Source organism: Talaromyces rugulosus, chromosome II, assembly GCF_013368755.1.
Source record: "Talaromyces rugulosus chromosome II, complete sequence".
Classification (NCBI taxonomy): Eukaryota; Fungi; Ascomycota; class Eurotiomycetes; order Eurotiales; family Trichocomaceae; genus Talaromyces; species Talaromyces rugulosus.
Window position 1 is genome coordinate 4,035,910 of NC_049562.1, and position 12,950 is coordinate 4,048,859.

The following is a 12,950-nucleotide window of genomic DNA, read 5'->3' on the forward strand; positions in this document are numbered from 1 at the left end:
CCTGCAAAGTCATGCATGCAGACAGCTTCTAACCAGTGCCAACGTTTCGGCCAAGCCATGCGGATACCTTGTTGGCTGCAAGGCCAGGTGGGAACGCTGCTGATCACCACCTCAATAAACTCTGCAAACACTCTGAATTTTTGAACGTGTCTGGATCCGGTGAACGACAGCCTCTTCCGATGAACTTACTATGCCGTCTTCCATACCAGAACGCGAAGGCTTCCGGCACAAGTTACGCCAACGGTTTAGCCAATTTCGACATCAATCAGAGGGTCGCTTGAAAGACACTAGCATCAAGTCAGTATTATTTTATGTTAACAGACCTGTGTCTGAGCGATCAGGTAGACCAGCCACACACGTGCGCCAGCGGTTTCCTTTATGAGATCCGTTTGTGCGGCGGCCTCAAGATCTTCCTGACAAGAATCAGAGAGAATTTTCCCCCAATGAAGCTTAAGATCTTATTAGAAAATCGCTGCTAACCAGGGCAAAACAGGCAAAACAGTTCCACTTCGAGTTCTCAGTATGCAAAATCCACTTCCGGCTCATTGTCTGTCAGCCAAGCGAGTGATATCTCTGGGCAGTCAAAAAAACCTAGCCATGACCAAGCTGGGACTCAAACGGGTCAGGGCGAGGTCCATTCGAACGATTTTGAACATAAATCGGCCCCCAATAGGCTGGCGCCCGGTGCCGACACTGGCTGTGGTGTTTCTTCTTCAAATCTTTGGAGTGCGGCATACCGCGAGGCAATTGAAAGTCTCGGGGAGGAGATAGACATTGCTATTTTGAAGGGAGACAATGTCGCCCAGCTTTTTCTTAGGCTCGAAGAGATCGACAAAGAGGTGACTCAAGAATCTAGCTTTGTACGGGGTGTGAACTATTTGCGGTCCATACAAGTGCCACTTGAGAAATTCAAGCTGGCACTGGATTTAGCGAGTCCATTGGCAAACATTGAACCAATTGCAACAACAGTTTTTGGTGTGGTCAGAAGTGTGACTGCGGTAAGCTCAGTTCCTGAAAACGTCTCACATTGCACTAGAAGTTCTGACTCGTATCTACACAGATCGCTATCAGCATGGCTACTGCTGATTTGGATTTTGCCAAACAAATTGGAGACATGCTAGAGCAAATTTCCTACATTGACGATTGTGACACACTGGGCCAGAAGTCGAACAAGGAAGATATCCACAAGGTAATCTATAAAGAAGTTTTGTGGAGCATTTCTAATGTTTTTTCAGGCACTTGTCTTAGTGTATCAGAAAATACTCGAGTTCTACTCAGTCGCATTTGAGATATTAACTAGGAAAGGCGCAAAATTGATGATGACAATGATCCTGGAAAATGACCGCCTTCCAAATGTTGTCAAGGAATTTTTGGAACTCTCCGCAAATCTCCGGATCCTTGTGCAAAAGGCGACATGGGAGATTGTGGAAGACATCAAAGCCATGCTCTATGATCGTGAAAGTAAGGTGTCATATACCCAAATCTATTGAACGAGTTCTCATCTATTTCTAGTTGCCAGATGGTTAGGAAGTGACAAAATGAGCCGTCAGAGTCAATACCATGCCACTCTACAAGATCTTCGGGCAGACTCCGCATGCGAATTCTTACTGACAAATACGGACTTCATCGACTTCTGTCGCAGTCCTGACTCTCGGGAATTAGTGATTCTTGGCGATATGGGCTGTGGGAAAACTGTTACCATGGCATATCTTGTAGATGAGCTGAGTCGAAGAAATGTACATCAGCTTCCTCAGCCTAAAGTATGCTATTACTACTGCCGGGACGACGAGACGGGCCAAGCGATTCACATATTTCCCGCACTTATTCTATCGCTTCTTGAACAACTTCCTGGTCTGAAAAAGTCATTCTTCGAATGGTATAAAGAGGCCCAGGCTTCTGGAATTTTTGACCCTGCGAAAAACGTCAAAAAGCTAGAAGAGGCTCTACAAAATATCCTAGAAGCAGTTGACCGCACTGTTTTCGTCATCATTGATGGTCTGGACGAGTGCGATAGAGCATCTCGGAACAACCTGCTCAAGTTCCTAAGGACTCTTATGCAAAAAATCCCGGGGTTCAAAGTTATACTATCTTCTCGTCCTCAAGAAGAGATATTGAAACAGCTGGATGGAACGGCTAGGATCGACTTGGCCTCTAACTCTCAGAGAGATCGCATCATCGTTGAAAAGACAGTTGAAAATAAATTGTCTCATCTCTCGGCGAATGTCAAGGAGCTCGTTATAGAGAAGCTATCTCATTTAGCGCAAGGAAGCGCAATATGGACGAAGATGGTCATTGAGCTTATTGAAGTTCGTGGGATCATGGCGTTCGACCCAATGGAACGCTTTTTGAGGAAAATGCCACTGCCTGGACAGCTGTCAGAACTTTATACCACATTAATTTCACGCTACTGTTCAAACGATCCGGAAAACCAGGAGCTTGCTCGGGTTGCCCTCAAACTCCTCGCCGCTTCTCACAGACCTCTTAGCATACTAGAACTCAGCTGGGCCGTGACACTGAACACAACTGAGCATGTTACCACCGTGACAACTCTTGCAAAATTAGTAGATCATCAAAGAGTCATGAGCCTTATTTACCCATTCATCGCTCACATCGATTTTAATGACCTGAAAAGACGTCAAGTTCGACTCATACACCAATCTGTGAAGGAGTTTGTTCTAGAGGAATGGACACTGGATCAGCCTTGTATACAAGACTTATCCTTGGCTGAGAATGGTAGAACGATTTCTGATCAACGTGCGGGTAGCCTGGAGGCATTCATCTTGAATGTTTGCATCAAATATCTCCTCCTAGAAGATATTGGTAATGAATCTCTATTTTCTGAGGAGCAAGTGGCAATTTTTGAGCTGCCCCAAGGGTCCGAGCTTTTTACGGACAACATAGAGCCGATCGAGTATGACCGATATCATTCGTGGGAGTCGTGGGAAGAAGACATGATTCACTACGACCCTACTGAGAGAGGCTTTGGCGAGTTTTTCGTCTATGCATCATGTTACTGGCTGGAGTATTTTGGCGTTGTCGCCATTCAACCTTTTCCAAGCCTAGCAAGCATAGAAGATTTGTGCCAGGCTCGCTCCACTCGGCTTTCTAATTGGACGGAACAAAACTGTCGTCCGGACTGCGCAATCAACCCCAGATTTTCATTTGATGGTAATCTACATGATCCTCTCAGCATCACTTCGCTGTATGGCTCAGAAACTATGCTGCTTTATATGCTTGAAAACTCGGAATTTAACAAGGAGAAGTACTTTGAAAATCCAGCTATGAGGGCAGCAGATCAGATTATACTGTGGGGCGACGTATCGAGGCTGAGGATACTCTTATCAGACCCTAAACTTGGTCGTCAGTTGCAGAACATTGAGTTTTTTCGACTCATTATTAAAAACTGGATGCACCCCCCGGCAAATCGACACCACTGGGATCTTGTGTTTGATCTAGTCAACGATTTTTCTGACCAAATGGTCCAGGAACAATGGGGGAACGAAATATTGTGCATAGCTGCTGGCGTAGGTTGTATGCCCATGGTTCAACGGTTGATGATCAACGCCCGGCACCACACACAGCTTAAAAGTGAATTGCTGCGTGAAATTTCAAACAACCGATACCACTCTCAATACGACAAGCCCCCCCATCAATCAATTGGAGAGGCAACCATGGGAAACCACATTGATGTTGTTAGATTCTTATTGGATGAGACTGGCATTGAAAACCACCTCAAATACCGAAATTCTCGAGGAGAGAATGTGTTGCATTTGGCATCAACTCGCTGTAACCCAGAGATGTTCCATCTTTTGGTTCCCCGTTTTCAGCAGGGTGTCCATCAGGTGGACGACCAAGGAGACACAGCCCTAGTGCGGGTTATAAAAAACACCTCAGCCTCACAAAACCGATATGAGTCTGCGAGAATACTGCTTTCACAAAGCGATACCGACTGGAGCATCCATTCTTGGGATGGTCAACAGGATCCCTTGCGTGCCGCCGTGAAGCTTGGGGATGTAGAGATGTGCCAGCTTTTAGTCTGTGTTGGCAAAATTAATCCTCTTTCGGCCCTGGTCTGTGATAGCGATAACGAGGGTAAAATGGGATTGAAAGATACGACCCCTGAAAACGAAGATAATAGGCAGCAAATTTTGGATTTCCTACGTACACATACTGGCACTACACCGACACCAGTTCAAAGTTAACCTCGTTTCAAGTTTTCTTTTGGTTTGGGTTTTTTTCTCAAAAAAAAAAGAAATCAATGTGTTTGAAGTAGTAATAATCAGCAACATCTAGAACCCTCTTGTGTGATTGATCGTGGCTGAGCTTTCTAGCTAGCTACTTAAATAATCGACTACTTTAACATAAACCCATCTTCACTTTGAGTATAAAACCCCGGTCTTCAGTACAGCATTGACATTGCGGAGTGCAATGAGACAAGAAAAAGAAAGTGCCTGGCACCACATTCCAACAAAGGGATGCAGCGTCACTCTTCGTATCGCGAACCTTTTTACAGCAGCCGCACCATCGCTCGCAACATCCACCTTTAAGACGACATTGTTCCTCGACTTTCCACGAAATCACTTGTGGAGAGACAAAAAGCTTTCCGGAGTGAATATAACGGTGCTATTTCAAGGCTCGCAGTACATATTCAGGAGCACTTGTTTACCGAAGATACTAGCAATTCTTGAGAAGAGCACACGACGTTGAGAACCTTAAATGAAATAGCCACATCGATTTAGTCAAGTGGCCAACCTATAGTCCCGGTAATTCCACCGCTGAGATAAATTGTGCGGTGATCCACCAGCCCTTTTCTGATACTAGCAGATAGAAAGCTGAAGTGCAGTTGGAGGCCCGTCAGGGGCTACTAGATACGTTTTCGACATATCTGTTGGAATGAACGGGTGCGAGTGTATTGACGGTAATCCCACGGCTCTTGCCAATCTGTCCGGCATTTTGTTAAATGGTCGAGCGTAGAGAGTGGAAAAGCACCAAAGAAAGCTTACCTCGCCAGCCCAGAACGTTGCCAGGGCATCCATTGCAGCTTTTGTCGCACCATATACAGGGGGTGGGACCGAAATTTTTCAGGCGATGGAGCCAATGCTGACGATACAGTGATAGTCGAGAAGCTTACCTACAGCGGGTTAATCAACTCTACCACTACTAAAGTCTAGTTCTAGTTCCTTATATAGTGGTGTAAGCGCGATGACATTGTATGAGCCGCGCTTACTTGCTAGTGGATCGAGGTACTGCATCTGCGCGAGGGTCTCGTAGATGTCTAGCACGAGATGTCTGTGAGAAATCTATCTCACGCCTCAACCTCATCGCACGCAGGATCAGGTGAATAAACCCTGGGTGGCCAGACGTCCGGTCCGGCGCTGCATGGCACCAGAAATCCATCCTGGATCAAGGCTTCTTCCAGCTCCTGCACCGTGGAACGTCTAGCATTTGGCAAGATCTGCTGAAGCCTGGACTCGAGGCCGGGGATCTCGAGCTTCCCGAGCAGGCAGCCGTTCTTCCCACGCGTAATGGAGGTGAAGATATCGCCGAACAGGCCAGCAAGAACAGCATTGCTATCGTCGTCGTTACAAGGGATGAGTACTTCTGTAGAGCTGGCCCAGGTCCTCCGTTCCGAGTCGTTACTATCATCGTTATCACCGTCTAAATCCTCCTCGCTCCCAAATTCTTCCTCGTCGGACTGCTCACCCTCGGAGTCTCCATGTCCGCCATAAACATCCTGGGAATCCTCCTCGGCAGGTCTGGTCTCGGGGTGCATAACAGCAGCTCTGGTATACTCTGGAACAAAGCCACGCAATTGTGAAAACGCCGGTGTAGTCAAGCCTCCCACCGCGGTCTCCAGTCTTTGAAATAACGCGGGAAAATCGACAATAAACGGGAAGAGTGACTGCTGGCTAGCTAGCAGCCGTACGAACAGGGTTAAAAGAAATGAGGTATTCACTTCAATGAACAACGTTCCTCCTGGCAAGAATTTCGGATAGCTGAAGAATTGGTATTGGAATATGTCTGACACGTCGGGGGCGGAGGCATGGAGTAAGATGACATCCCGGGTGGAGAGATTGCAGCCCCCTTCAAGAAGGCTAATCATAAGATCCAGAGAGTTGTATCTTCCCGGAAACTCGTCAAGAAGTGACTCTTCCATTAAAAGCTGCAACGGATCGCTGGTGATATAGAATGGAGGGTCTTCTTCTCCAACCGTTCCAACTATTGATTGAATAAAGTTGATAATGCTATACCTAGCGTTTTGGGTGGAGGACGTGTTGCCAAGTGCGCAAAGGAAAGCAAGATCCTGGGCGGACGTCTTCACTTCACTCCATTTGACTGAGTCGAGCACACATTCCAGGATATATGCCTGGTAGAGCCTCGAAATCCTCCAGCCGCGGGGGGCAGCGCCAGCGAGCTGGGCAAATCCGTCTCGTGTCAGGGCAAAGAACCCCGCGCGGGCGATCGCGCCGAGGAAATCCGGCTGTAGGTAGAAGGAATAATCAAATACCCATTTCCTCGTTGAATAGAGCGCTTGTGCCAGGTTGAACAGTGTGTGGACACTTTCAGGAGATAAATCGTAGCGGCACAATTCAAAGAAACTACTCGCACTTCTGAGCTTGCGGCCGAGGGGTTGGCAGAGGTTGAGGATACGGGGAGAGAGCGTCTGTGCCTCAGCCTCTATCTCCAGTTTGTAGCAGCCAAGTAATCCCCGAATGAGATTCAGACGGTGGGTTTCGCGTGGTGTTGAGTCTGCGCCGCGTATGCGTTGACCCTCTGGCGTGTTCGTGAGAAATTCCTGGGCGGACCGATGTATGAGCGCCACAGTCCCATCCGCAGTCACTTCCAGTAAGCCCGCACACCGGATCGGCAAGCGCTCCGTTATTCTCTCGCATTCCCTGTGTAGCTGCCCCTCCCAGAATTCGATATCCTCCGTCACGACCGTGGCCGCCAGCGGTGGATGCAGTGCTAGAGCCAGTAGTAACGGGCTCGCTGCTGAGGTGAGATCTATATTGCCTACACATTCCAACATGAGGTTGAAGTACAGAGCAGCTGTTCCCCGATACACAGCCTCACTGTCGTTGAGCCGCCGCCACATCCTCTGGTAGAGCGTGTTGAGATCGTTGGGGAGCGATTCCAGACGGGCTTGCAGCTCAGCCGGGTCGTCGTGGTTGTCATACCCTGTTTGAACGCTCTTCAGGGCCAAAGCAACCCATAGGAATACCCCGTCCGCCTTGGAAAGGATGATGGACACTAGGCGGTTGGTGGTCTCTGGGTCGTCGAAGGGTAGCCTGCGTAGGGTATCGTGGGCGTATTTTTCGATGTCGAGTCGGGTCAAATCCTGCACCCGAAGCTGGGGGCAGCTGTGAAAGCGTCGTTGCAACGTAGGCTCTGGTCGGCTCGAGACGCAGACCTGAAGGCGCGGTAGAGCACAAAGGTGACCCAGGAAGTCGACCAGGGCCATGTAGTCGTCCGTTTCATCAAGACCGTCCAGGAAGATGCACACATGCTGTCCACAGGCCGGAATCACATCAACAGAAAGAGCACGGAGTTCGTTGGTGGACCAATCGCCGGGGAATCTCTTCTGCCTTGAGGCGGGAACCTTCTCCAAGACGACCCGACAGAGATCTGGCTTCGTGGCTAAGAGTTGGTGGGTCAAAGAGCAAAGGAGCCCTTGCATATTTCGTTCAAGTGACTGGCCTGCAGCCCATAGGAAATGGGACAAGACGATGGTGGTTCCGTGTGCATCATCAAGGATGGACTGGGTGCGCGGGTTGTTGACCAGAAACTTCATCAGGACGCTCTTTCCCGAGCCTGCTTTGCCACTGACCCAGTACGGACGTTGCTTAGAAGACTTGAGCCAGTCCACAAATCCATCCTACGTAAGAAAGTCAGCATGATAGTCACACAAGGATCAAGTAAAGCCGCTCTTCCTATACCTGGTTACCAGCATCGCTATTGCCGTGCTGAGGATGGAAGATCCAGGAAAACGTATCATCATGATTAACTATAATATGATTCCGCCGAACGTTCATTGTTTCATGTTTCAGGCTTCCCAACAGCCTGTCATGTTCTTCTTTTTCAATCCGATTGTAAGCAAGCTCTTGTAAACGAGACGATATGTTGTCCTGGAGCTGGTTTGTCCCGGAGGAAATGCTGACTTCAACCGACTGCGCAAGAGCTTCCATCTTGCTCCCGATATGTGTCGTCACGGTAAGAAATCCTCTCTGAATGAGCTGGTCAAGAGTCGTCTGGTTGCGGGCACAGCATTCAACGAAGCCTTGTAATGCCCGGTCGAGCTTGTCGAAATTGGCATGTTGTTCGAGGAGGAGTGCATCGTTCTTGTTGCTGTAGACTGCTCAGTAAATAATTCATCACGACAATGCCAGAAATGGACGTGTAACTACCAGATTCGAACTATGAGTCGATTCTCCAGAATCTGTTGACGATTATGCATCACTTTCTCCAGTCTCTCAATCCTCCTTTTCCCACCCAGGGCGGCTTTGAACCATCCACGGAAGGCGGCAGGATACTTTCCCTTGGCTAATGTGCCTGCGATCTTTTTTAGCTCGGCCTTTAACTCCTCCGCGGTCTCCAGACTGCCGTTCGCAATATCTAGCAGCTCCTCCTCGTCTTGAATGAGAGGTCTCCCCTTCTCCAACGAATCTTTCAATCTCTCCAAGCCTCCTTTTATGTAACCAATCGTCTGTGCGAGGCTAGGGTCCAGAGTTCCGGTTTTGTAGATAGCTTTGGCCATATGGGCACCATCTTTCACAAAACCAATCACCTGCATGACATTGCACACAATGCCAAAAACTGCAAGCGCTTCGGCGCCAGACATGGTGTTATAGTATGGGACGACCAGTCCGTTGCAAGTATTCAAGCTGCATGGCTATATTAATTGATAGGTTCAGCTTTTTGATCAGGCTGATCGTTATGTAAGCATGCATTAAGTGTACTTGGCCAGTAACTTAACTGCTGCCCAACCGCCAGTTGCTACTTAACTACCAAACAAGCAGCTAACTACCACCTAGTACTTAACTTGGTGCAGATTGTCATGGTCCCTTTCGTTGTATGTCAACTGGGTTTTAAATCAATTTCAGCTGCAAACATTAGATCAAGAGGAAGGACATAATCTTTCATAGACCCACTGTCCCTAGGGTTCCATCACATATTATCTAGTAGTTACGTATCTAGTATAGCTTTCCGCTTATGGCGGGAGCATCTCGCGACCCCGACGGGAGTAATTTCTAAGGTTAAGCTACCACCTATTGATGTAAATATTGTTTACAAGTTAAGATTTGAACTCAATATTGAGCGTGTTGGGGTGCGGATTACGTTGGCGGGCTGAAAGTTCCCCCGAGACCACTGAACCGTGCACTGTCGTGCCAAACAGCAGCTGAGAATCCTTTTTAAGCGCACTTCTTGACCAGCCCTAATACCCCGCAAGTGATTGATAAATACTGCCGTCTTCCACGAGCTGAGAGCAAGTTAGTTACAACATTTTCTTCTTTCATTTTCCTAGGAAAGAGATTGAGATATATATACTCTTATTTTTCAATTTTCAATCTTCAAACATACAACCATGGCTGCTGAACGCCGCTGGGACAAACGTCGATTTCAGCTTGAGGAGTCCGCAAGTCTAAATGGTGGCGCCCGCACGGTTTTCATCGAATCGATGGCACCAGGCACAACAGTACCTCCCCATTTCCATAATCGCTTCGCGGAGACCTTTGACCTCATCAGTGGATCTATCTCCGTCTACAGCAGTGCTAAACCGGATCTCGATCTCCTGGAAGCATCCATCCAAGACCTGGAAGTCGGCAAGAAGGTTACCGTCGAACCAGGGCGATTCCACAAATACCTTGTTTGTGGAGAGGAACAGGCAGTACTCCGGGCCATTATAACACCAGGTGATACCGATTTTGAAAGACTTTTAAAAATCCTGAACGGTCTGAGCGCGGATGGAGAACTGGAAAGTATGGGCGATAGCGTCATCCTCATGGCGGTTATTATGGGGTTAGGTGACGCGCATCTTATCGGTCCAGCAAAAGATATGTTAGAAGGCGTCAAGATAGAGAAGAAGGACGAGATTGAGGAATTGAGAATGAAGCTTCTAGCCAAGTATGATACTGAAGAAGCATTACGAGAATTACTGGTCGATAAGGTTTAATTTTTTTTTTGTTGATATGGCCGCTCTAAGACTCACTACAGAAGCAACTTTTCCATCATAGAAGGTGTTAATTGACCTCTCTGCGCCATTCTGTTGTCCAATCTTGATAAAAATCAGGATCAATCGATAGCATGAAAAGTTAATTATAATTGATCAAGTTCCGGATCGAATCTAGCTACGTTTAGGTAAGTAATTTCAAAAATTAAAACCGCGCAGGAAAAATGTGTTTCACGAGATATTCTGATATGATATTAATAATAGCTTCAAAACACACGAATTAGGGGTACTATTAATTTATATGTAAACGTGTTTCTAGTGTTGTCACGCGTAGTAGCACTGGGAAACTAGAAGTGCTTCGTGAGGCTCATTCGAAATACCTTTGGTTTAGAAAATAAATCTGCCTTGGCCCACCTAAGTTAGGAAATTGGATATTGGGCTACGTAGTACGTACATGTAGTCGTAAGCCCTAAAAAGCGTCCCGGAATTAATTACGAGTCAAAAATACCCACAGCCACCTGGAATACGAACACCTCGGCAATTTTTGCGGCCTATTATTGTCATAGCAGTAGCCTGAATTAACTAGATTACTTCTACTAGTAGTCTAATTTTAATTAGTGTATAAGCTATTTGAGATATGAGGTAGGCTGTTCCTTCGAAATATCTATTTTGGTATACTGCCTTAAACCCCAGGAATTTCATAGTTCGTAGATTTACATAATCATTTTCGAGAGGTAGTAGACCTAAGAACAAACTCGTCTGGCTGCGCTCTAAACCATCGTACTAATTACAGAAAAATGCGTCATCCGCTCTCGCTAAAATGTTCCTATTTAGAAACTTCCTAACTCCTTGGCGTCACAAGTGTCAGACGGGAGAGATAGGCGGGCTAAACTCTAAGCAGCAGATTAGAGATGTATAGTCGCTTTCATTCGCATGTCAACCATTTCAGCCGCGAACATATTAAGCCAAAAGGAAGGACGTAATCTTCTATAGACCCACTGTTCCTATGGTCCCATCGCATATAGCTTTGCAGTGTCAAGACTTAATTGTGTTATGTATGTAGCATCCGCTCGCAAGGCGGATCTGATAGTGGCTTTGTGGTCCACTGCGTTGCCGCTTGATTAAGAAGCGAGGAGACCAAATACCCTCATTAAGTGGAGATATTGAGCCAATTGAAGCAGTAATAGCTTCATTTTTCGGTTACAAAGTTCGGATTGTCGAGTGGTGAGTCCGCCTTGCCCTTAGATTGTTGAAGACCAAGATGCCTGAATTTGAAGTTTAAATACCAAGCTTCTCGTCACCTATATCATTTCTTTCAATAGCATATTTCCATTATTTTCCCACCTACTAAATATCTACTATCCACAAAATGGCCACCCCCGTTAAGCTACCTCTGACGGTGCGCAAGAGCAGTACGCTATGAAACAGTTCTCATTTTCATGCTTTTTGCGATAAGGCTAACAAATATGCATAGTCCGTGATGAATTTGAACCTGCCAAGGCCAAATGCGAAGAGAAAATATCGTCGACTCTAGGCGAGCTATGGAAGATCGATTTTGATATCGCTTTGGTATGGGGCTACGCCAACGAAGCCCCACCCAGTAATACCTATCCTAGAGAAAGCACAGGAAATATGCTTGCCGAGTACGCCCCCGAACTTTGTTATTTTGTGTTGTCTGAAAGAAGATCCTGGTTATTAATTTTTCTTCTTCTTTGGCTTCAGATATGCCAACAGCGCTGCTAGCGGCATCTCAAATTTCGCAGACAAATTTGGAAGCGATGGAATCGCCGAACTGAATAAACTGGCGCCAAGTCGCTCGATTGTTCTTGAATCGTACACCACACGAGTCGATGGTACTTGCTCATGCGAAATCGCCAACGAGAAGCTCAAAATTATCTTTTCTCCAGGGGATATCGGGGTAAATATCGACGACGCTTTGTCGAAACTATCCGAGGCAGTAAATACCGCCAGTAAAAACTCGGATTCGGTCAATCTTCCATTCGATACTAGAAAGGATATCAAGGAAAACTACGAGTCTCGTGTCCCTGGAATCGAGAGCCGTCTTGCGCAAATCATTGGGGTGGATAAGGTTGGCATTGTTGTCGATTTCCACGCGATTTATGCCACGCTACTTGCGTACTACGAAAAGGACGAACAATACTCGCTCCAAGGGTTTGAAAACGCCTTGGGGTCTCGCACTATTGAGTATCTGGAAAGTCTCCCGTCTGCCCTGGAAAGGGATGGCTTTGACAAGGATGAAATGCTCCAGGAGGCATTGCAAGAAGCTATTTCGACGAGGACGGTAGCGGTTCGTCTGGTTGAAAAACTAGAAAGGAATACGTATAACGAAACTGTCATTCAGGATGGCAAGTTGTACCTTCAAACAGTCCCGAAGAACTGGGGCGTCAATACCGACCAGATTGCTAATGGCATCGTTGACCTCTTGTGATTTTTATTCTGACTGGTACTCAACATTGAAGAGAAATGGCTTGATTGGTATTATTTTGGTATGGGATTTTTGACGTGATGTAAACTCATCTTTTTCCATCAATTGTTGTTTCTTGTGAAGTGATATATTGTCCAAAGATGGCATGTTATATTAATATCCTACGCTTTCCAGATTAGTTTCAACATTCCATCGACTGAAACCCCCAACCGGGCGGTCTTATTAGTATACGTAACATATACTTGGTAAAGTTGATACACACATTATTAAACTGCGTATTGTTGTACCAAATAAGACCCGACTCTCCGCGGCGATTGGCTGTCAAGTGTAACGAGT

At 46.7% G+C, this 12,950-nt stretch overlaps 4 protein-coding genes across 4 annotated transcripts; 3 read left to right on the forward strand and 1 right to left on the reverse strand.

Annotated features, from left to right (window-relative positions):
• Window positions 1-190: 190 nt before the first annotated feature.
• On the forward strand, window positions 191-4,202 carry TRUGW13939_03858 (uncharacterized protein; the record flags this gene model as incomplete). The annotated part of the gene is made up of 5 exons (XM_035487036.1): window positions 191-297; window positions 494-998; window positions 1,061-1,189; window positions 1,236-1,461; window positions 1,513-4,202. The coding sequence occupies 5 exons, from the start codon at window positions 191-193 to the stop codon at window positions 4,200-4,202; spliced, it is 3,657 nt and encodes a 1,218-aa protein (XP_035342929.1).
• Window positions 4,203-5,305: 1,103 nt separating this feature from the next.
• On the reverse strand, window positions 5,306-8,839 carry TRUGW13939_03859 (uncharacterized protein; the record flags this gene model as incomplete). Its single annotated transcript, XM_035487037.1, has 3 exons — window positions 5,306-7,876; window positions 7,938-8,346; window positions 8,406-8,839. 3 exons carry the CDS (start codon window positions 8,837-8,839, stop codon window positions 5,306-5,308), a joined length of 3,414 nt encoding a protein of 1,137 aa, XP_035342930.1.
• A 744-nt stretch (window positions 8,840-9,583) lies between these two features.
• TRUGW13939_03860 (uncharacterized protein) lies at window positions 9,584-10,171 on the forward strand (the record flags this gene model as incomplete). Its single annotated transcript, XM_035487038.1, has 1 exon — window positions 9,584-10,171. One exon carries the CDS (start codon window positions 9,584-9,586, stop codon window positions 10,169-10,171), a length of 588 nt encoding a protein of 195 aa, XP_035342931.1.
• A 1,366-nt stretch (window positions 10,172-11,537) lies between these two features.
• TRUGW13939_03861 (uncharacterized protein) lies at window positions 11,538-12,617 on the forward strand (the record flags this gene model as incomplete). Its single annotated transcript, XM_035487039.1, has 3 exons — window positions 11,538-11,580; window positions 11,643-11,811; window positions 11,891-12,617. 3 exons carry the CDS (start codon window positions 11,538-11,540, stop codon window positions 12,615-12,617), a joined length of 939 nt encoding a protein of 312 aa, XP_035342932.1.
• Window positions 12,618-12,950: the final 333 nt, after the last annotated feature.